The sequence below is a fragment of the Sorex fumeus genome, unplaced genomic scaffold (assembly GCF_029834395.1).
Source record: "Sorex fumeus unplaced genomic scaffold, SorFum_2.1 ptg000094l, whole genome shotgun sequence".
Lineage (NCBI taxonomy): Eukaryota > Metazoa > Chordata > Mammalia > Eulipotyphla > Soricidae > Sorex > Sorex fumeus.
The window spans coordinates 18,280,391-18,303,800 of record NW_026606151.1 but is presented as its reverse complement, the minus strand read 5'-3'; the positions used below and the strand labels follow the sequence as shown (position 1 = coordinate 18,303,800).

At 39.1% G+C, this 23,410-nt stretch overlaps 1 protein-coding gene across 1 annotated transcript; it reads left to right on the top strand.

The window, feature by feature from the left end:
- Positions 1–1,857: 1,857 nt before the first annotated feature.
- Positions 1,858–17,739, top strand: LOC130040122 (E3 ubiquitin-protein ligase TRIM38-like). The gene is made up of 5 exons (XM_056132140.1): positions 1,858–2,262; positions 5,697–5,792; positions 8,682–8,922; positions 10,751–10,885; positions 17,210–17,739. The coding sequence occupies exons 1-5, from the start codon at positions 1,858–1,860 to the stop codon at positions 17,737–17,739; spliced, it is 1,407 nt and encodes a 468-aa protein (XP_055988115.1).
- The last annotated feature ends 5,671 nt before the right edge of the window (positions 17,740–23,410 follow it).

Here is a 23,410-nt window from a genome sequence, read left to right as displayed (position 1 = left end):
TGGAAGAAAAGGAAGATCAGAGAACTCTCATGCACTTTTTATTTCCCCTAAACTTGACTCTTAGGTCCTCCTCCACAAGTCTACAGAGGCCCAGTTTCTAACTGCTTTCTGCCTCCCAAAAATCTTTTGGCATATCTTGGACTGCTCTCAATCTCAGAATAGTAAATCTAATAAGCTGTGGAACTTGAATTTATGTTTTGATACTCACAAACACATGACACCTGGATGCTGCCTATTGCACTATCCCCCGTAAATTTTACAGACTGCCCTAATGACAGTTATTACCAGTTATAAAGAACATATCTTAAAATAAATATTTTATTGTTTGTTGCACTGAAAACTTGTTTTCCATCCTCTTTGTTATCTCTGTTTTGCTGTGAGTTTTCTGAAGACTGGTTCTTGCATCTCCCTCTTACAAGTCTTTGTTCAGGAAAACTTTCTAAAATCAGGTATACTTAGAATGTTCTATATATCAAATGTCATATATCTCCAGTCATGTGAATAAGAAGCTAAATTTAAGCATGATTTTTTAATTTAATTAATATAAATATAAGTGACGACAGTTGAAAGTATAAACATATTCCGTAACAGAGCTACATTATTTTACTTATTTTTATTGTCATTTAGATAACGTGGTTTTAATCATGCTAACTTTCAGGATTTTCATGTGTTGTCATCACTTCCTGGCACTACTAAAGTGACCAATTTCCTCCACCAGTGTCCTTATGTTACATCTATTCCACTTCATTTCTTCCCAGACCCCTTCCACCTTTGGTACTTATCTAACTTAGCTTGTTTATATATCCAAGATACATAAATTACTCACAAAGCTCTATGACAACAAAAACAATGACCATGTGTACCACTGGCACATTTCAGTTCCATCCAAGTTGTTGCAATGTGTAAGATTTCATCTTTTCTTATATTTACATAATATTCCATTGTGAATCTATGCCACAACTTCTTTTATCCATCAATATGTCATTGGATGTTTGCGTTATTTCCATTTTCTTGCTATTCTACTAAGCACTGCAGTAAATACAGATAAACATCTATTTTTTCAAATTGATGATCTTTTGAGGGAGTGATGAAAAGAAGTAGAAAACTGGGTCAGATAGCAGCTCTATAATTAAGTTTTTGAGTAAGATCCACACTATTTCCTGAATCTGACAAAGTCCCATCATCTCTGAAAGAGTGTTCTGTTTTCACCACATATTGGCCAAAACTGGCCCTGACCTCTCCTCTGATATAATATGACAATCTCACTAGTGTGAGATGATAATCTTATTGTGATTTTTGATATGCATTTTCCTGACAATAAGTAACGGTGAGTACTTTTGAAAATTCCTACTGGCACCCATGTAGCTTCTTCAAGAAAGTGTCTATTCATTTGCTCTCCAGATGTTTTGGTGGGGTCGTTGTTGTTGTAGAGCTTTGAGAGTGTTTTATGTATCTTGGACATTGGCTATTTATTCCAATATGTAAATGTTTTCTCACTTTCAGTTGGTTATCTCTTATTTTAGAACAAATTTCTTTGGCCATTTAAATATTTGTAATTTGATGTAGTCTCTTTTTTGGTTGTTGTTATTGTTATATGTTTGTCTATGGAGTAAAATCATTGAAAACTTTGAGACGCATATCTTGGAGAGTTATGCTTGTGTTTTCCTTAGTACAAATGATGTCTTTTGGTCTAATCTTGATATCTTTTATCCATTTCAATTAACAGCAACACAGCTTTATTTTGTGCATATTCTCAATTTCTTCAGAGGCTTGGATAAAGACTTCCATCACCACAGAACATTCTGTCTGCTTGATTTCTGTCTCCAGATTCAATATTGAAAATTTCTGGTGAAAGTCATGGCTTCAGGTGCACTTTTCAAGACAATGAAGGAGGATGCTACCTGCTCCATCTGCCTAGAAATAATGACTAAGCCCGTGAGCATTGACTGTGGGCATAGCTATTGTCAATCTTGCATAATGAAAAACGTGACGAGCCAACAACTCTATAATAAGAAGACATTCTACTGTCCTGTGTGTAGGTCAAAGTTTCAAAAGGAGAGCATCCGGCCCGTCAAAGAGCTGGAAAACATCATCAGTTCAATTAAGAAGGTGGAGCAGGAAACTTTATGTGAGGAACATCGAGAGCTGCTCCAGTTATTCTGTGTAGACGATCAACAGATCATCTGCTGGCGCTGTGAGCGAACACCACAGCACAAAGAACACACCATAGTTCTGGTTGAAGATGTATGCCAAAGTTACAAGGTGAGTTTGTGGTCCAGAGTGCTTTAGCTAGTGCCAATTTTGTCCCGGGGATAATTTAGATTGGAACCTAAGATGGTAATTCTGAAAAATAATTTTAATTATGTTAATTTTCTAATAAATAGTTTGTAATGAGTTCCAAATGATTCAGGAGCCAACTCAACATCCTAAGAGAGTTGTCACTATCTTCTTTCTTATCTCTCTTGCTCTAATAATATTTTTCTACTTTGCGATTAGTCATAAATGTTCCAACTTCATCCTGTGAATGTGCTCTAAAAAACCACTTCACTGTTTGATAGAATCTAAAAACACTGAATTAAAGGTTTATGCTTAGAAGGATAATGAACTAACAAGAACGTGGCAGGAGCTCTCTTTTTGGAGAGGGTCAGCAAAAAGAGGGAGTGACACTTGGGCAAGATGAACAGAAGCGATTCTTGAAGAAAAGATAAATGAATCATGTGAAAATTCAGAGAAAAGAGGCAGTGTCCTAGACAGAGAAACCCCACAGGCAAGGGCTAGGATAAAGGAGATTACTGATTCACACACATCCAGTCCAGGTTTAGGGAGGCAATGGCAGTTGATGTTATGGGATGTAAGTAACCCCCCAAATCCTGATGTCAAGTTAGAGCTCAAATATTAGCCCGGAATAAGACAGTCTACTAAAGAGTTTTAAATTATGGAGCATTTATTTATGTTAGCACTGGAAAAACTTAATATCAAGGTGTGAATATATTGTTTAAAGAAAGAGAGGAGAGAGATCTGATGTTGAGGTCTTGAATCATTTTGAATTGTCTTTGGTGCAGTGTGAGAGGAGTCTGAGTTCACTTTTTATATGTGACTGATGAGTTTTCCCAGAATCACTTATAGAGATTTTCCAGGTTTCACTTAATACTTTTAGCTCCTTTATCAAAAGTGAGATGTCCATGTACCAGAGGATCTATTTCTGGGCTTGCAATTCATATTCATTTGGTTCGATAATCTACCTGTATTCCAGTACCATACTGTATAGATTTAAAGAATAATTTAAAATTGGGGAAGGTGAAGTTTCCCATTCCGCTCTCCCCATGTTAAATTTGAGCAACATTTGGTTCTGTCTCTAAAACATGTCCTGAGTAATTTTATAGGGAGTTAATTTAATCTATGTAGTGCTTTAAGTAGGACTGCTGTTGTGACAATGTTAATTCTTGACATTTACAAATAGGAAATATGTTCCCATGTCCTTGTGTCTTTTAAAATTTCTTTTAGTAGTGGTTTATAGTTTTCTTTGTATAAATCTTTAACATATTTTCTTAGGCTGATTTCCAGTGTGTGCTTAATATTTTGGAACACAATTGTGAATGGGGATTAAAAATATTCCCTGTTTACTTCATTGTTTGCATATAGCAATGCCACGCATTTCTGAATGTTGATTTTGTAGCCCACCACTTTACTTTAGAAGTTTATTGTTTCAGGTATTTTGGTAGCATTTTTAGGCTTTCTAAGTATAGTATCAAGTTATCTACAAATTGTGATAATTCAGCTTCTTTTTTAAACGGGACCCCTTAATATCTTACTTATCTAATTGCTGTGGCAAGGACTTCCAATACCATGTTGAATAATGATGATGAGAGTAGGCAGTCTTATCTTGTGTCTAATTGTAGAGAGAACTTTCTCAAATTTTCACCATTTAGTACAAAGTTGGCGGATTTGTGGTATGTGACGTTAGCTGTATCGAGTTAAAATTCATTCTTAATTAAGAGATTTTTATATCACATCTAAATCCATAATGATATTAAGGAAACATAGGCAGAACCTTTGATGACAGTCTATCTAGTAGCATCTTCAATAACTCAAAATCATTGGCTAAGAAAATGGGGGAAAAAAGAAATAGAGGAGTACATAAAATTTATAAATTTTGCAATGTGAAAGGAATGATGGCTAAAATAAAAAGGCATTCCACACACTGGGAGAAAATATTTGCCCAACAGTCATCTTCCAAAGTTTTACTATCTAAGATGTATAGAGTTAACAAGAAAAGAACATACAAACGCACCAGAAAATGAGGCAGGTGAGAAAGAGAGTTCAGAGAGAAAGGCAGTCACTTTGAATGTGACTGGCCTAGGTTTGATCCCTTGCCCAGTAAATTGGGATAATAACTCTCACCTATTTCTCCAATACAGATACCCAGGAAATCATCTTTATCTTTAAGGACATTAATATGCACAAGAGTGGAATACCACTTGGTCCATGACTGAAAGAACAACTCAGTGTTTTGTAAAAGTTTCACAGAAACTTGTCTTGCGAGTACAGAAAAATGAATGGCTATGCTTAGTACTCATACTGGATTTTATATAATTTATTTTGTCTACAGAACAAGGAGATTAGTACTGATCACATAAAAAGTTGGTTCACCTTAAAAGACTCTATGAAACAGTGAGAAACTGTTTTTAAAAATAAATTGAAAGCTTAATGTTTTTACTAAAGATTTTAGTTAAACTTTTACTAACGATTGTGCAACAGCATCTTCAAGCAGTATTTAAGTTGCCCTATTTTCCTTTTTTTTTTCTTTTTCTTTTTTTCCCCTGTGCTCTGTGATTGGGGGCTATTCTCTACCATACTAGGACCAGAGCGACTCACTGATCAGTTTTAGGACTTGGTGATATGTACTGCTTGAGTCCAGCAGTGTTGGGGGACACCAAGACTATAGCAAGGGTACTCAGAGGAGAATATGGGTCTGAAGATTGAATTTTGGATCTTTGCATGCAAAGTAATTGCTCTAGCCCTTTGAACTAACAGCTTTCTATGGACTGTTTCTAATAACTTAGCGGTACTAGCTATACTTCTTGACTCATACTAATATGAACAAAGTGCCACGTATGTCAACAATTTGGTATTTGTCATTTAAGATTTAACATATAAAATTATTTAGAAAAATATGATCTAGCTCCTTGAGCAATATTTCCCTAGAAAGAATGTAGGACTTAGAATAACTTTGACCATAGGTATGAACATTTATTTGATACACAATCCCTATTTCAGAAAGTTTACTCCCACTGTTCATAGGGAAATTTACTGTTTACTAGTGAATTCCTAGAAAATATCACACTTCCCTAATTGTAATCAGGATGTTGCCAACCACAATTAACCCCCATTAAACTAGTGTCTCCCTGGGTGCAGTACCATTCACTTTGGGTAAGAGTGACTTAGGCCTTGAGTTAGCAGATGAGCCTAAATTTCTACAAGACAGAAATTATATTAAAAATATTTCCAAACTTCTCATAATTTTAAAGGATATAAAACCGCACAGCCAACACTTAATAAATTTCCTCTGAAAGTTAAGAACTTGATAAGTATTCAATATTAGTCTTACATTTGGAGGACTGGGATTCTCTTTATGGTTTATAAAGAAGGCTTAGAAAACTGAGTCGATTCTAACCAATTGACCAATTTTTATTCAGGATAAGTTCCAGGAAGCTGTGACCAAACTGAAGAAACTGGAAAACCAATGTAATCGTTGGATGTTGGACACAAATGAACAAAAAATAAAATTCAAGGTAAAGAATTTGTTGATGTGAGATTATTTCTCTCCTAGAGCTTGGGTGTACGATAGTATTGGAGAGCCAAAATTATGGTGTATTCTCATTAAATCAGACTGACTAGATGGCACCCAAATTTATACCCCTAGTTTTGTATATATATACAACTTGTGCTGGCTGGAGTGATAGCACAGCGGTAGGGCGTTCGCCTTACAAGCGGCCAACATGGCCGACCCGAGTTCGATTCCTCCGCCCCTCTCGGAGAGCCCGGCAAGCTACCGAGAGTATTTGATATGCCAAACACAGTAACAACGAAGTCTCCAATGGAGACGTTACTGGGCCCGCTCGAGCAAATCGAAGATCAACGGGAGGGCCTTTACCTTTACCTTATACAACTTGTATATATATGCCCCTAGTTGTATATATATACAAAAAAGATTTTTATGTTTATGCCCCTAGTTTTGTAAATATATAAGATTTTATCCCCAATATCTTTAAACTTTGGATGACAATTCTCTAGGGTTCCTAAACCTCTATTAAGAGAAGCAGAAATGATTTCCTTATTATTATAATACTTTGGGTACTTAAAAACATAAACATCGCAATGCATCATCCTGGTTTGAGGCCTCAGTCTCATTTCTTTTTCACACTGCCCACAGTTCAGGGTCTGACTCATGTTCAGAAACCTCTATCTTTGTAAATATTAACAAAACACAATCACTACAAATGGGATTCATATTAATCACTTAATCACTTAATCCCCGTTATTCATCGATTTATTCGAGCGGGTGCCAGTAACGTCTCCATTCATCCCGGTTGCGTGCTAGCGTAGCCCAATGGTATCTGTTCGTTTTAGGAACATGTAGAGGCTCAAACCGATCATTTAGGGTCTTGACGAAGAAGTCTGACCATCTTATAGGTGGCCGTCCACGTGATCTTTTGATGTCTCGTGGAATCCAATCAGTAATGGCTCTAGTCCAGCGGTTGTCTGTAAACCTCATTACGTGTCCAGCCCATCTGATTTTTGATGTCTTGGCAAATGAGACAGCGTCCCTGATTCTTGAGCGTTGACGAAGATCAGAACTCCGGATTCTATCTCTCATTTGAGTGAATCGTGATATTCCAAGCATAGTTCTTTCGATTCCTCTTTGAGAGACCCGAATAGCGTTCTCATCCTGTTTTCGTAGGGTCCAGGTCTCTGAGGCATATGTTAATGCAGGAAGAATAGTGGAATCAAAGAGATGTGCTCGTAGCTGGAGGTTCTTTGTCCTTTTAGTTATTTCTTCAATGCTCTTGAAGGCATTCCAAGCCGCTCTCTTCCTCCTGCGCAACTCAGGTGCCAGGTCATTCATCATGTTGATTTCTCGACCTAGGTATATATAACTGTTGCATTCGGAGATGGTGGTTCCGTTGAGAGCGAATGGAGCGTCAGGAACAAGGCTGTTTCTCATAAACATTGTCTTCGTAAGATTCAGCTGTAGTCCTACCTTTCCACACTCACGGTCAAAGTCCGCCAGCATTTGTGCCGCTTGGCTGATGTTTGGTGTTATTAGAACGATGTCATCAGCAAAGCGGAGGTGGTGTAGTTGCCGACCATCTATCTTCACTCCCATGTTTTCCCATTCTAGTCGTCGCATGATGTTCTCGAGGGTGGCACTGAAGAGTTTTGGTGAAATGGTATCACCCTGCCGAACCCCTCTCTTGATATGGATGATTACTTCTTTGTAGAATGGTGAGATCTTGGTAGTGAATCCGCAATAGAGCTCACGAAGGATCCTGATGTATTGAGTTTGTACGCCCTGATTGGCTAGGGCTTCCATGACCGCTTCCGTCTCAACAGAATCAAAGGCCTTCTTTAAATCAATGAACGTTAGACAGAGCGGCATCTTGAACTCCCGAGATACCTCAATGAGCTTGGTTATTGTGTGGATATGGTCAATGGTACTGAATCCTTTTCGGAATCCAGCTTGTTCACATGGTTGTCCTTCATCTAGTGTTCTGCTAATCCTATTCAGGATGACTATTCAGGGATTCATATTACTCAAACATTTTTTTTCTTTTTGGATCACACCCATCATTGCACAGGGGTTACTCCTGGCTCATGCACTCAGGAATTACTCCTGGCAGTGCTCAGGGGACCATATAGGATGTTGGGAATTGAACCCGGGTCGGCCACGTGCAAGGCAAACAAACGCCTTACCTGCTGTGGATCACTCCTCCAGATATCCGTGTATGGGTGTATGGATATTAAACTTGAACTCTTTTATGAACATTGTTTTTTAGTTTTTTTTTTTTTTGCTTTTTGGGTCACACCCAGCAATGCTCAGGGGTTACTCCTTGATCTGCACTCAGCAATTACTCCAGCAATTACAGTGCTTGGGGAACCATATGGGATACCAAGTTTGGAACACAGGTCAGCCGTGTGCAAGGCAAACACCCTACCCACTGTACTATCACCTTGGTCACACTTTTAGAGTACTTTAAGCACACTTTTTTGTGGGGAAGGTCACACCTGGCTATGCATAGGGGATACTCTTGGCTCTACACTCAGGAATTACCCCTGGTGGTGCTCGGGGGACCATATGGGATGCTGGGAATCGAAAGTGAGTTGGCCACGTGCAAGGCAAAAACATCCTACCTGCTGTGCTATAGCTCCAGCCCCTTTAAGGATACTTTCAAAGGACACTTTTAGGGATCTTAGGAAGTAGGAGGAAACAGTTCATAATTAAAATGCAGAGAACCCCCACAAATGTGAGAGATAAATGGCCTAGTCTCTCATAAAAGTTCCTTTTCATTCTAAATCATTGACACTCAATGACAGCATTTTGTCAGTTCATCAATAGATGAAATTGTGTGCCCCCCCATCTCACCCCGCCATAACTGTTGAGTACATTTTCTTTATTCTAGGAGAAGATAGAGCTTAATATAAACAAGATCCAGTCTGTCTTTAAGAAATTTTACGTGATCCTCCATGAAGAGGAGCAGGTTTGTCTGTGTCAACTGGAGGGAATGAAAGAGCAAACTCTGAGGAAACTGGAGGATCGAGAATCAAGTCTGGAAATGCAGAGCCAGAAACTCAAGAACCACATCCTGGAACTAGAAAATAAATGTCAGGGATTGGCCCAGAATTTGATGCAGGTGAGGCTGTGTGCTGGGGAAAAAGGAAGGAGGTGACTGATGCTGAGTTCTTTAGAGGAGAATGAAGAGAAAGACTGGGGGCCTTTCAGAGTATCTGCAGCATTTCACAAGGTCATGTAAGCGTGTGGAATTTGGAATTGCACTTCTTCTGGATTCACTGCATTTGTACAGTGTGTTGAATGTCTTTACATAAACCAAAAAGTTTACAATATGGTTGATTTCTTAAGGGAACATGCGGTATCTTTCAGTAGTAACTGCTTATTAGCCTTTGTTCTATGTGCACAAAAATCTCTAAAATTGTTTTCTGAAAGACTTTCCAGGGTTAGAGAGATAATGCTTGGTTCGTTGCTTGCCCTGCAAGAGTTGATCTGTGTTCAATCCCTGGCACCACATATGGTTTCCCAAGCCCTGCCAAGAATTATTCCTAAGTCCAGAGCCAGGAGTAGGACTAACTATAGCTGGGTGTGCTCCCACCCACTCGTGGGAGATAAAATGAGCAATTTAAATGAGCAAAATCTTTCATTCATGCTCATGAGTCTTTACATCAAAAAAATTTTATGTGGCTTTATTTCAACTAGAATACAGATATAACAGTCTAATCTAAGGGGATAAGAACCTGGTATTTGCACACACGCATAGGCGTGTGTGTGTGTGTGTGTGCATGAGTGCATGTGTGTGCGTGTATGTATAGTTATTTGATCCACTATAATTTACAGAATGTTCATGTTCCAACATATAAAAGAATAAATAAATGGTCTTAGCCCCAATACTGATACAGAATAAACGTAAAAAATTAAAGTCAAAGAATAAACACAGTCTTCCAACTCAACATTGTACACCAGAGTTTATCCTTCTCTCATCATTGTCACAGTTTCCCCCTCCTCAAACCTCCCTACCCCCATAATGGTAAAAATTCGTGGAACTCTTTATTCTAGTTCCCATAAGAGAACTAGAGGTGAGCACTGCTGGCTGAGAATGTAGCAGCCTTGTGACTCCCTCTGCTGTCACTTTCGAGAATTAATTTGGGACGTTACATTTTGCTAATGATGATCTTCTTGAGAAGAAATCTCTAATAGACACTCCCCTAAAGAAATCTGGCCAATGGCTGCAAATCTTGCATTCAGAGAGCATGGAAAAACTCTTGGCCCTTTTTCCTAAGCATCTCACAGGTTGATACGGTCACAGTTATGACAGCTCCTTACAGCTCTCAGCAGAAGACAGCACACTCAGACATTGTCAGTCACACCACCAGTGGAGAGCCTAGGGAAGAAGATTGGAATAATCTGACTTGGGAATTTATCAGTTGGGGCTAAGACATTTGTTTATTCTTTAAAGAAGCGATGAGAGAAGCATGCTGAAAGTGGACTATAGACAAAACATCATTGCCATTCAATGCCTCTTTTACAAACCACGACACCCAAAAGGAGAAGAAAACAAAAGAGAATGCCCTGCCACAGAGGCAGGGTGGGATGGGGAGGATGGGGGGTGGGAGGGATACTGGGACCCATGGTGGTGGAAAATGGGCACTGGTGGAGGGATGGGTACTTGATCATTGTATAACTGAAACCCAAGCACAATAATTTGTAAGTCTACAACTGTACCTCATGGTGTTTCACTAATAAAATTTTTTTAAAAAAATTAAATTTTTTAAAAAAGAAGCGATTTTAGACAAAAGACATACATGACAAGTCACATAAAATTTTCATGTGGTCTTGTTCCTTTTATCTTTTCTTTTCTATAGGATGCAGCCAAGATCTTGCAAGGGTAAGTGCTCTATAAATCAAGAAGGGAAAGACTATGATGTGTTTGAACTTCGATGGAATGTCCCACTGATGAAGTCTTGGTCTCTGCTTATTCAAGGATTTCATCTGTGACATTGGAATCACCGGAGACTGTCTCTTTGGAGCTTCCTGACCTGTGTAAAGTTTCTAATATTTACGTTAATATGAAGACAATTTTAGAGACCTGTCATGGTATGTGACAACAATAATTGTATAAATGATACAGGTGGAAAGGATCTTAGGCAAAAAAAATAAAACATTATTTCCCTTCCCTAGGAAGGTTCAAGGAATGTTCAATTAGTTCAGCACAAGTGCCTCTGTGTCCCTAACCCTCCTCTCTGCCTCTCTCCCTCTCCCTCCCTCTCTCTATCTCTCTCACTCTTTCCCTCTCTCTCACTTTCTTTTTCCTCTCTCTCCTTTTCCCTCTCTCACTATCTCTTTCCTCTCTCTCTCTCTCCTTCCATCCCTTCCTCTCCCCAACCACATTAGTAACTTCTGTGTCTACAGTGACTAGAGTATTGGTAATTAGAGCCTCTTCTTACTCTTCTTCTCCACTGGTGGTGTGACTGGCAATGTCTGAGTGTGCTGTCTTCTGCTGAGAGCTGTGAGGAGCTGTCATAACTGCGACCTTATCAACCTGTGAGCTGCTTAGGAAAAAGGACCAAGAGTTTTTCCATGCTCTCTGAATGCAAGATTTGCAGCCATTGGCCAGATTTCTTTAGGGGAGTGTCTATTAGAGATTTCTTCTCAAGAAGATCATCATTAGAAGATCATGTCTACAGTGACTAGAGTATTGGTAATTTCCAAATTCTTGCTGTCTTGTTTATTAGCAACATATTCCAGCCAAAAAAATCTCTCATCTTCCTCCTATAAGAAACAAAAATATAGATAAATCTCTCTCAGTGGACTATCACAAGTGACATGAATTACCTAAGTAATGTTCTTGAACATAATGTTTATTGTTCACATTTCATTCAACTCTCAAAAGAATGCAAAAATTATAGGTAAGGATTAGTCATTGACTGTAATTTCAAATTTTGGGGCTTGAGCAGATAAAAAATGAAAATAAAAATCTGAATCATCATGAAAATCAAGTTATACCAATTTCACAACTTTTGCTTTTTTGGTCTGATTCTCATTATCGTTGGTATATCTGCATATTCATTCATCCATATCACTGTATCATGGTATCACTGTCATCCCGTTGATCATTGAATTACTCAAGCAGGAGCTAGTAACGTCTCTATTCCTCTCAGCACTGAGATTACCAGCCTCTTCTTACTCTTCTTCTCCCAATGATTGGAGGCTTTTTCAGGGTCAGGAGAATGAGACCTGTTGTCATTACTGTATTTGGCATATTGAATACACCACGAAGAGCTTGCCAGGCTCTGCCTGTGTGGGAGGGATACTCTCGGTAGCTTGCCAGGCTCTTCGTGGGGCACATATTCATATATTTTTCTCTTAGATTTGTTGCCTACTGTCTGAACCCCATCAGATATGGTGTGGTAACTTGTGGAGAATGGGTAGGAGGTCTCTTATAATGTTTCCAGAAAGCAGCCTGATGTGTGGCGGTGGTTGTGTAGTGGAGGTTGGCTGCCAGGGCTGGGTCCCTTGGGTTGGGGAGGGCTCTCACCTGCCCCACAGCCTGGTTAAGAATCCGGTGGCATGGTTCTGGGAGCCTCATTCTACACTCCCGTCTGGGAGGAGTATCCTGAGTTTTGAAGGGTGGCTGATAAGGACATTATCTGGTGTGGGCAGGGGATGGCTATGGGTGTGATCACTGAGTCACCCGAGACTGGGGGAAGCAGACAGAGACTCTCTTTTCCTGGGTTCCGTTGAGTCCAGAGTCCAAGGTCACGAAGTTCCAGATTATTTGGGTTCTGTGGGACTTCGTTCATGTGTGAGGCTCGGTCTTTTTTATCCATAGTATTCAGAAAATAATTTTTCAGTAATTCAGAAAATAATTATGCAGTAATTGAGAAAAATCTATAAGCTTAAAGGATTTTAAAAAATAATTTGTAAAGCTGGAGCAATAGCCCAATGGGTAGGGCATTTGCCTTGCACGTGGCTGATTTGGCTGACCTGGCCCACTTAGGTTTGATTCCTCCGCCCCTTTCAGAGAGCCCAGCAATCTACCGAGAGTATCTCTCCTGCATCTCGCCCACATGGCAAAATCCTGGCAAGCTACCCATGACTACCCATGATGTATTTGATATGCCAAGCACAGTAACAAGTCTCACAATGGAAATGTTACTGGGCCCACTCAAACAAATCGATTAACAACGAGAGGACAATGCTACAGGACAGTGATGCAATTTGTAAGGCTATAAAGTCATATCTAACTTGAAATAATTATTCTTAATCACTTAATCACTTAACTTCCCGTTAGTCGTCGATTTGCTCGAGCAGGCGCCAGTAACGTCTCCATTTGTCCCTGTCGCGTGCTAGTGTAGCCCAATGGCATCTGTTCGCTCCGGGAACATGAAGGGCCTCAAACCGATCGTTCATGATCTTGACGAAGAAGTCTGACCATCTGGTAGGTGGGCGGCCACGCGGTCTTTTGACATCCTGTGGAATCCAGTCGGTAACAGCTCTAGTCCAGCAGTCGTCTTTAAATCTCATTACGTGACCAGCCCATCTGATTTTATACACCTTGGCAAATGAGACAGCGTCCCTGATTCTTGATCGTCCACGGATGTCAGAACTCCGGATTCTTTCTCTCATTTGAGTGAAACGTGATATTCCAAGCATAGCTCTTTCTATTCTTCTTTGGGAGACCCGAATAGCGTTCTCATCCTGTTTGCGTAGGGCCCAGGTCTCTGAGGCATATGTTAATGCAGTTAGATTTAATTAAAGAGTAGTGGTGTAAAGTAACACCAAGTATCTCACAGGTTTTCTGGATCACAAATTTATTCAAGGGTTCAGATGAGTTTTCTAGTAAGAATCCTGCAGAGTTGTAATAAAAATATTTATTGAACTATGTTTTCACTTGAAGATAACATTGAGAATAACCGTTTTGTACATGTATCTGTCCAGTTTTTGCGGTGTCATTTACTAAAGATTATTTCCTTACTTTACTTCATGAATCTTGATCCTTTGTCTAAATTTACTGTTCAAATAAATATCTGACAGCTTATCTCTGGACACTTATTTCCATTATATTGGTCTGAGAATCTGCCTTTATTTCAGTGGCACACAATTTTTATTACTATGCATTTATAGTACATTTTAAAACCAGGAAATGCAATAATTCCCATTTTCAAAGAATATCTTTGAAATATTCATTTTTAAAGAATATCTTTGGCTATTCAGGAAGCTTATGATTCCATGTAAATTTTAGTAGAATTTATTTTTCCTTGAAAATTTTTGATGGGGATTTTATTGCGTCTGAGTATGTATAATACTTTGAGTAGGATGGTCATTTTAACAATGCCAACTCTTTCAATATGTGAGCATGGAAAAATTTTCTACTTTCTGATTCTTCTCATTTCTTTCAATATTTATGTATATTTTATGATGTACAAGTCTTTCAAATACACTTCATTAAATTGATTCCTAGGTACTTGATGTATTTAGAGAGTACTTTATAAATGTAGATTACTTTAACCATTTTCTTTCTTTTTCTTCTAGTTCATTGTTTACATATATAAAAACCAAATGTTTTTAATATATTGATTTTTTTCTCTGCTACTTCGTTGTACCAGTTTAATGTTTCAAGAAAAGTTTTTAGCAGCGTTTGTAGGGTCATCTATGTATGTTATCGTTTCATCATAAAATAGTAATTAATCATGTATCTTATTATCTTAAATAAAAAAACAAACAAACGAACACTGAACAACGGGAGGACAGTGTTTTTTTGTTTGTTTTGTTTTATCTTAAACAAAATTTATTTATCTTCTTTTCCAAGTTGACAGGTTTTAGTTTCTTTTCTCTCCTGATTGTTGTGTTGAGGACTTTGAAAATTATACTGAATAATAGTGGTGAAAGTGGACTTCCTTGCCTTGTACCTAATATCAGAGGGAAAGCTTTTGTTTTTTTGCCATAGAGGTACTGAGTGTGAGCTTATTGTATGTGGATGTTACTGTCTTGTGTTACATTACTTCTCTTCCAATTTTGTTGAGGTTTTTATTTACTTTTTTATCATGAGTAGAAATTAAATTTTGTCAAAAGTGTTCTCTACATCTCCTGATATAATAATATAATTTTTATATTTAGTTTTTGATAATGTAACATTGGGTTTGAGTGATAGCACAGCAGTAGGGCATTTGCCTTGGCCGCAGCCAGCCTGACCGAGCCAGGTTCGATTCCTCCGGCCCTCTCGGAGAGCCTGGCAAGCTACCAAGAGTATCCAAGCTACCGAGAGTATCCAATATGCCAAACACAGTAACAAGAAGTCTCACAATGGAGATGCTACTGGGCCCGCTAGAACAAATCGATGAACAACGAACAACGGGAGGACAGTGTTTTTTGGTTTAATGTAACATTATGCTAACTAATTTGCATATATCAAAACATTCTTACAACCCTAGAATGAACCCCACTTGAACATTGTGTATGTTCCCCTTGATATATTGTTGGATTCAGTTCACCAAAATTTTGTTGAGGATCTTTGCATCAGTGTTCATTGAGGATCAATCAGCCTGCAGGTTTCCCTTTTAATAAAATCTGTCTGCTTTTTTAAGTATTAGGGTAATGCTGACTTTATAGAAGCTTTAGGAATAATTTATGTTTTTTCAATATTTCAAAGAGCTTTAGGTGTATAGGTAATAAGCTTTCTTTGAGTGTTTAGTAAAGCTTAATAATAATCTTTCTGAGTCTGGGCTTTAAAGAGATTATAAATTATGGTTTTAATTTTTTTATTAATGATTTTTTAAGTTCAGGCTTTCTGCTTCCTCTGATTTAGTCTTGGGAGAATGGATGCTTTTCTTCTATGCTACCGAGAGTATCTCGCCCGCACGACAGAGCCTGGCAAGCTACCCGTGACGTACTCGATATGCCAAACACAGTAACAACAAGTCTCATGATGGAGACGTTACTGGGCCCGCTCGAGCAAATTGATGAACAACGGGAGGACCGTGACCGTGACCGTGATTCAAATTATTGGCATAAAGCTGTTTGTAGGAATCTTTTATGATTTTTTGCTATTTCTGGTGATATACCTTTTAAATTCTACTCTGTCATCTCTGAAACTTTTTTTTCTCATTTTACCCCATGAATCGAATAAAAAAGGTAAAGGCCCTCCCGTTGATCGGCGATTTGCTCGAGCAGGCCCAGTAACATCTCCATTGGAGACTTTGTTGTTACTGTGTCTGGCATATCGAATACTCTCGGTAGCTTGCCGGGCTCTCCGAGAGGGGCGGAGGAATCGAACTCGGGTCGGCCATGTTGGCCGCTTGTAAGGCGAACGCCCTACCCGCTGTGCTATCGCTCCAGCGAATCGAATAAAAGGTTTGTCTATTTTATTTACTTTTGTGGAAAAAAAAAGCTTCTGATTTCATTTAGCATTTGTATTGTTTTCTTGATTTCTATTTCTTTCATTTCTGCTCTAAGTTTCATTTCCTGACTTTTAATTGCTGTGGGATACATTCGTTAAATGGGTCTCCAGCTTCATGCCCCTTTTGAAGCCTGTGCAACATTTATCTTTTTGTGTCTCCCCAAAATTTCAGCTGCGCCCAACAACTCCATCCTTAGTTTATAGTTTTCTAGCATTCATTTTTCTAGAAAAACATTTAAGGGTAATACATCTTTCTAAAAATTCTACCTTGACTTATTTTATTACTTTTTCATGTTATGTTTTTATTGTTCATGCCTGTGTACCTTCATATTTATTACTTGTCCATTTCCTAATATTTAGAACACAGTTGATCTTTTTAGTCTAACTTAATTATATTGATGCCAATGAATATTATCTGTATAACATGCATTTATTAAAATTTGTTAACTTTTATTTTCATTAGACCTTAATTTGTAGATAGTTTATCTACACATGAGGAAAGAACATTGTTTTTGCGTATCCAAAATTATTGTTTTATTCTGATCCTCAATGTTCATATAATTTGAAAAAACTGGGAAGGTTTGTTTCTCCAACGATATTCTATGATTTGTAAAACTCTACATGGACTCCTACATAGAAGAGGAGCTTGGAAAAGAGAATTATATAAGCATTCAGCTTTTTAGCTCAATTCCTTAACTTATATAAGGAAAGTATGCTAAAGAACAGAGTCATGGTATTAGTAAATGTACTAGTAGTGATGCTAACATTATTATTATTGCTACTTTTGCCAGATACTTGACTATACCATATAACAGCAATCTCATATGTTATCTCATTCTTAACACTATTCTTTATGAACTATAGGATTTAAACTTTATTTTTAACAAACTAAGTCTAAGCATGATCCATACAGAGTAAAAAAAAAAAACAACTTGCTTTTGAACATAAATTGGTTTTGTTTAGTAGATACTGTCATTTCAATATGAAAGAAACATATTTTTCTTTTCTTATTTATTTTGCAGTTAGCGTGACTCTGGATCCAGATACAGCTCATCGTGAACTAATTCTGACTGAGAATCAGAAACAAGTGACTCGTGGATGCCCTGAGAGGAAGACTAAAATTCCTAGTAGATTTACTGTCTCACCCTGTGTCCTGGGTTGTGAGACCTTCACCTCTGGAAGACATTTTTTTGAAGTGAGTGTTAAGAACAGCATTGATTGGGATGTAGGAGTTTGTCTGGAAAGTGTACCAATGGCTGATAGAGATGATATAGAACGGGACCCTGAATATGGATTCTGGGCTATTAGCCGTAGTAGAAAGATGGGAGGGTATGTAGTACTTACCCTTCCCGTAGAGTTCATTAATTCAGAGATGATAAGTTGGCATATTGGAGTTTTCCTGGACTGTGAGAATAGGCATGTGTCCTTTTACAATATGAACACTAGGTCTCGCATCTTAACCCTCCAGAACGCCAACTTCCCTGGGCCCCTCAAACCTTACTTCAGGGTTGGTAAAGGTTCAATTCTGTGCGGACCTCCCCTTGAAAAATGAGAAAAGAGCAAAGTTGTTGCTTCTGTTTTGCTCTGTTTTTATTGGGTGACCACACCCAGCAATGCTTAGATCTTACTTCTGGCTCTAGGCTCGTACTCGTGCTCTGAGGATTTCTTCTTGAGAAACAAGAACAGCAACCCACCCCCCCGCAAAAAAAAAAAAACCTATTTTTTTAGTATAAAAGTGCTGAAAAATATCCACCCAATTGACATTGGAGACACTTGTCCAAGCCATTGTGGTAAATAGGCCCAAGTATCAGGTAACCAGGCATCCTTCTGTCTTGTGTTATGACTATAAAATTCTTATCACAGGATGTCATTCAGTCACCTAAAATGATATGTATTTCAGGCCTGTAAGTTTAAATACAACTTTTGTTCAGCCAGGATAATGTGAATTATCAGGAGATTGCTGAAAGGCAGATGCTTGTAATTTTCACCTCTGTTAAAGATATCTTACTTACCAAAGTTATGTAAAAATTATATAAAACTGGTCTATGTTGGAAGAGGAATAAACCATAAAATGCAATCTGTCTGACTTCTTTCTCCAGTCAGCCTAAAATTTTCGGAAACCAAAGTTCTTTCTTTTTCTTATCAAAATGAAGAAATAGTTTAAAGGCCCTCCCGTTGATAGTCGATTTGCTCGAGCGGGCCCAGTAACGTCTCCATTGGAGACTTTGTTGTTACTGTGTCTGGCATATCAAATACTCTCGGTAGCTTGCCGGGCTCTCCGAGAGGGGCGGAGGAATCGAACTCGGGTCGGCCATGTTGGCCGCTTGTAAGGCGAACGCCCTACCCGCTGTGCTATCCTCCAGAATAGCACAGTGGTAGGGCGTTTGCCTTGCACGCAGCCAACATGGCCAACGCGAGTTCGAAGAAATAGTAAATGTTAGTTAATAATTTCCAGGAGTTCTTAGACACCCAGCTATATGAACCCAAGAAAAGGAGGGCAAAAATGTGTCTATGATACTATGAAACGCTACTTCAGGAACTAAAAGAGGACACGAGGAAATGGAAAGATATCCCCTGCTCATGGATCGGGAGAATTAGCATTGTCAAAATGGCAATACACCCCAAAACATTGTACAGATTCAATGCAATTCCTATAAGGATACCCATGACATTCTTCAAAGAAATGGAGCAATCAGCCCTTAAATTCATATGGAAAAATAAGCCCCTACGAATAGCTAAAGCAATCCTTGGGAAAAAGAAAATGGGAGGAATCAACCTCCCCAACCTCAAACTCTACTACAAAGCAGTAATAATTAAAACAGTATGGTACTGGAACAAAGGCGGAACTTCAGACCAATGGAACATACTGACATACAGTCGAATATACTGACACCACCCCCGCAAATATATGATCAGCTAATCTTTGATAAGGGAGCAAGATATGTGAAGTGGAGCAAGGAAAGCCTCTTTAACAAATTGTGCTGGCAAAACTGGACAACTACATGCAAATCAGATCTCTACCTTACACCATGTACAAAAGGGCTCAGATCTCTACCTTACACCATGTACAAAAGTGAGATAAAAATGGATTAAAGACCTAAACATCAAAAAAACGACCTCAACATCAGATCGGAATTCATGAGGTATATTGAAGACAAGGTTAGCAAAACCCTCCAGGACATTGAAGCTAATGGTATCTTCAAAGATGACACACCACTGGCCAAGCAAGTGAAAACAGAGATAGACAAATGAGACTATTTAAAACTAAAAAGTTTCTGCAACTTAAAAGAAACAGTGATCAAAATACAGTCACAGAATGGGAAATGATATTCACCCAATACCTATCTGACAAGGGGTTGATATCAAGGATATACAAAGTACTGGTTGAATTCTAGTCCAGCGGTCATCTCCAAATCTCATTATGTGTCCAGCCCATCTGATTTTCGATGCCTTGGCAAACGAGACAGCGTCCCTGATTATTGATTGTTGGCCAGAACTCTAGATTCTTTCTCTCATTTGAGTGAAGCATGATACTCCAAGCATAGCTCTTTCAATTCCTCTTTGGGAGACCCGAATGGCATTATCATCTTGTTTTCTTAGGGCCAGGTCTATGACACATATGTTAATGCAGGAAAAACAGTGGAATCGAAGAGATTTGCCCAGAGCCGGAGGTTCTTCATCCTCTCAGCTATTTCTTCAACGCTTTTGAAGGCATTCCAAGCCACTCTCTTCCTCCTGCGCAGCCCAGGTGCCAGGTCATTCGTCATGTTGACTTCTCGGCCTAGGTACACATAACTGTTGCATTCGGAGATGTTCATTCTATTGAGAACAAATGGAATGTCAGGAACAAAACTGTTTCTCATAGACATTGTCTTCATGAGATTCAGCTGCAGTCCGAGCTTTGCACACTCATGGACAGTCAGCCAGCATTTGAATTTCACAAGAAGAAAACATCCAACCCCATCAAAAAATGGGGTGATGAAATGAACAGAAACTTTCCCAAAGAAGAAATCCAAATGGCAAAAAGGCACATGAGAAAATGCTCTACAACACTAATCATCAGGAAGATGCAGATCAAAACAATGAGATGTCATCTCACTGACCCATATCCAAAAGAACAAAAGCAACCGGTGTTGACGTGGATGTGATGAGAAAGGGACCCTCCTTCAATGCTGGTGGGAATGCCGACTGGTTCAGCCCTTTTGGAAAACAGTATAGATGATTCTCAAAAAACTAGAAATTGAGCTCCCATTTGACCCAGCGATAGCACTCCTGGGAATATATCCCAGAGAGGCAAAAAAGTACAGTCGAAATGAAATCTGCACTTGTATGTTCATTGCTGCCCTGTTCACAATAGCCAAAATCTGGAAAAAACCTGAGTGCCCGAGAACAGATGACTGGTTAAAGAAACTCTGGTACATCTACACAATGGAGTACTACATAGCTGTTAGAAAAGATGAAGTTATGAAACTTACATACAAATGGTTCTACATGGAAAGTATCATGCTAAGTGAAATGAATCAGAAAGAGAGGGACAGACATAGAAAGACTGCATTCATCTGGGGAATATAAAGTAACAGAATGGGAGTTGAATACCCAAGAATAATTGAGATAAGTACCAGGAGATCTGTTCCAGGGCTTGGAAGTCAGCCTCACATGCTGGGGGAAAAGCCAGCTCAGATAGAGAAGAGAACACCAAGTAAAGGATGTTTGGAGGACTCGCTCAGGATGCGAGATGCATACTGAAAGTAGACTATAGACCGAACACGATGGCCACTCAAAACCTCTATTGCAAACTACAACACCCTTAAGGAAAGAGTGAGCAAAAAAGAACGCCCCACCACACAGGTGGGGTCGGATGAGGGGTATGGGGTGTGGAGGTGGGAGGTCTACTAGGATCATTGGTGTTGGAGAATGGGCACTGTTGGAGGGATGGGTACTCGATCATTGTATAACTGAAACCCAAGCATGAAAGTTTGTAAGTCTACAACTGTACCTCATGGTGTTTCACTAATAAAAAAATTTTTTTAAAAAATCAATCCTTTTCTTATCATATCCACCCCTGTATATTTTTTTAGAATGTACTTCATACACTTCCTAGGAGTTGTTTTCCACTTATTGGTTGTATTGCTGCCCAATTTCTTAACTATGTAAGAAATTCAATTAATTTTTAAACTTACTTGGTTGAATTTTCTTTCTTACAACACAAAACATATATATTAACCTCTGCCACCAGCTCCTGGCACAATTTCAGCCCTGTAATTTCTTAAGATCTAAGAGCACTAGAGCATGTTTGAGTCTAACACTTGGTCTTTGACCCTAGTTGCAGCACAAAGTTGCAAAATACCTTGGAATTTCCTGGGTGTGAAGAGCTCCCTGTTTTCTAATGTAAGAGCTCCCTTAGTAGAATTTTGAGATTTTAACTAGCTTGTGAATGGGACAAGTCACCAAAATTACTGAATCATAACGAGAAACAAATATTTTAACTCAACTGCTCTTCCTCCAAGAAGGTAAGAGGGGATAATAATTGACTATACCTATCTGATGATGTCATAAAAATCCTAAAGGTACAGATATGAGAAAATTTCTGGGTTTATGCAAACAACCCTATCCAGGAGGGTGGCAGACTCTGATTCCATGGAAATAGAAGCTCCTGTTCTGGGAACCCTTCTGACACCACCTATTTTTATCAGATGGCCATGAATTGTCTTTATCATGTCACTTACGGTGTAATAAACCTGTAAACAAAGTGTTTCCTGAGAGCTGTGAACCATTCTAGCAAGTGATCAAAAACAAAGGCAGTCACAAAAACCTTTGATGTTAAGTCAGTAAGTCACAGGTGACAACCTGAACGTGGAGCTAGTATGAAGTGTGTAGGATAACACTGTTTTGTCCTTTCTCAGGTAGCTTAAGTTTATCGGGTCACACCCATCCTAGGACACTGAACTTGTATTGTAAACAATGTTTTGTATGGACACAGGAAGACAGTTAATATTATGTTTTGTAACTTAGGAGTTGATTGACTCCAAATAATATTTACTCCTGGGCATCTTCTTTCTTGACTCAGTTGCCCTTAGTTCCTAGCACCCCAAAAGCAGGGTTCCGATGAGGGACTGAATGGACCCAGGGCAAGCTGTGAGCTACCCTGGCATCGAAATGGGCCAAGCCAAAGCACCACGATACTCAACTATAAATTGAGGGCATGATCATGGACAAATGCTGTCATGATCCAAAGTAAGCAACGACGAGACTAGGACCTTGCTGGGGCTAGGAAGACTAACCTGGCCTGAGGACTGCAGAATGTATAATGAGATGTTTATATCTCTTACTGTGCTCACACAGAATGACATTGCTAGAAATATTAGAAGTAGATTTACTACAACTATTTAAGTAGATTACTAGCTGAGGAAAGAACACACCCTTGTTAGGATCCCACCCTTGAGCGGATCTCCTAGTAATCTGGAGTAATCTCTTTAGATGATATTTTATCCTTTAGTTAATCTCCTGGAGGAGTGGTCTTACCTCTCTTTGTTGATTTGTTAGTGTTCAACCCACCTTTGCGTCACTGCCTTAAATGATTGCTATATAAACTAAGATGTAAGCTTGGAGAGCAGAGTCAGAAATGAGAGAGCTCAGGTTCCAGAGATCCAGAGATCCAGAGTCAGAGCCGGAAGGAGAAAGGGTTCCAGATTGGGGTCCAGGAGAGAAGAAGGCAGAGGTGAGACAGGAGTGAAGAGGATTGGAATAAGCTACAATTGATATTGACCAGCCTGGCCCTCATTTCTTCCTTCGCCTGCTCTTGGCCAACAGCCATCCTGATCCAGGCCATACACAGCGGCTCAAGAGCACCGAACGTGGGCGGTGAGATAGTGCCATCGAGTGATCCCGCGAACACACAACCTCAGTGTGCTAGGATTTTACAAGGTGGGGGTGAGGATGGGGCTATAAACCAAACCTATACCCTGAACTGTGTACTCTAACTCCAATATTTTCATATTTAAGTGATTTGCAGAACACTCAAATAAAAGAACTAGCATGTCCAGATGCCTTGGAGGTGGGCAGGTGTCTCCCTCTGCCTGCCCCAACAGAATCCCAGCAACCACAAACCTCCAGAACCCAACTGTCACCATGCCTACCACCAATCTTCACAGACTCGGGCTTCACACGTGAGAATAAATCTGCTGAAAAACCCAGGTATGTGGGTTTTGTGACTAAAATCTCCA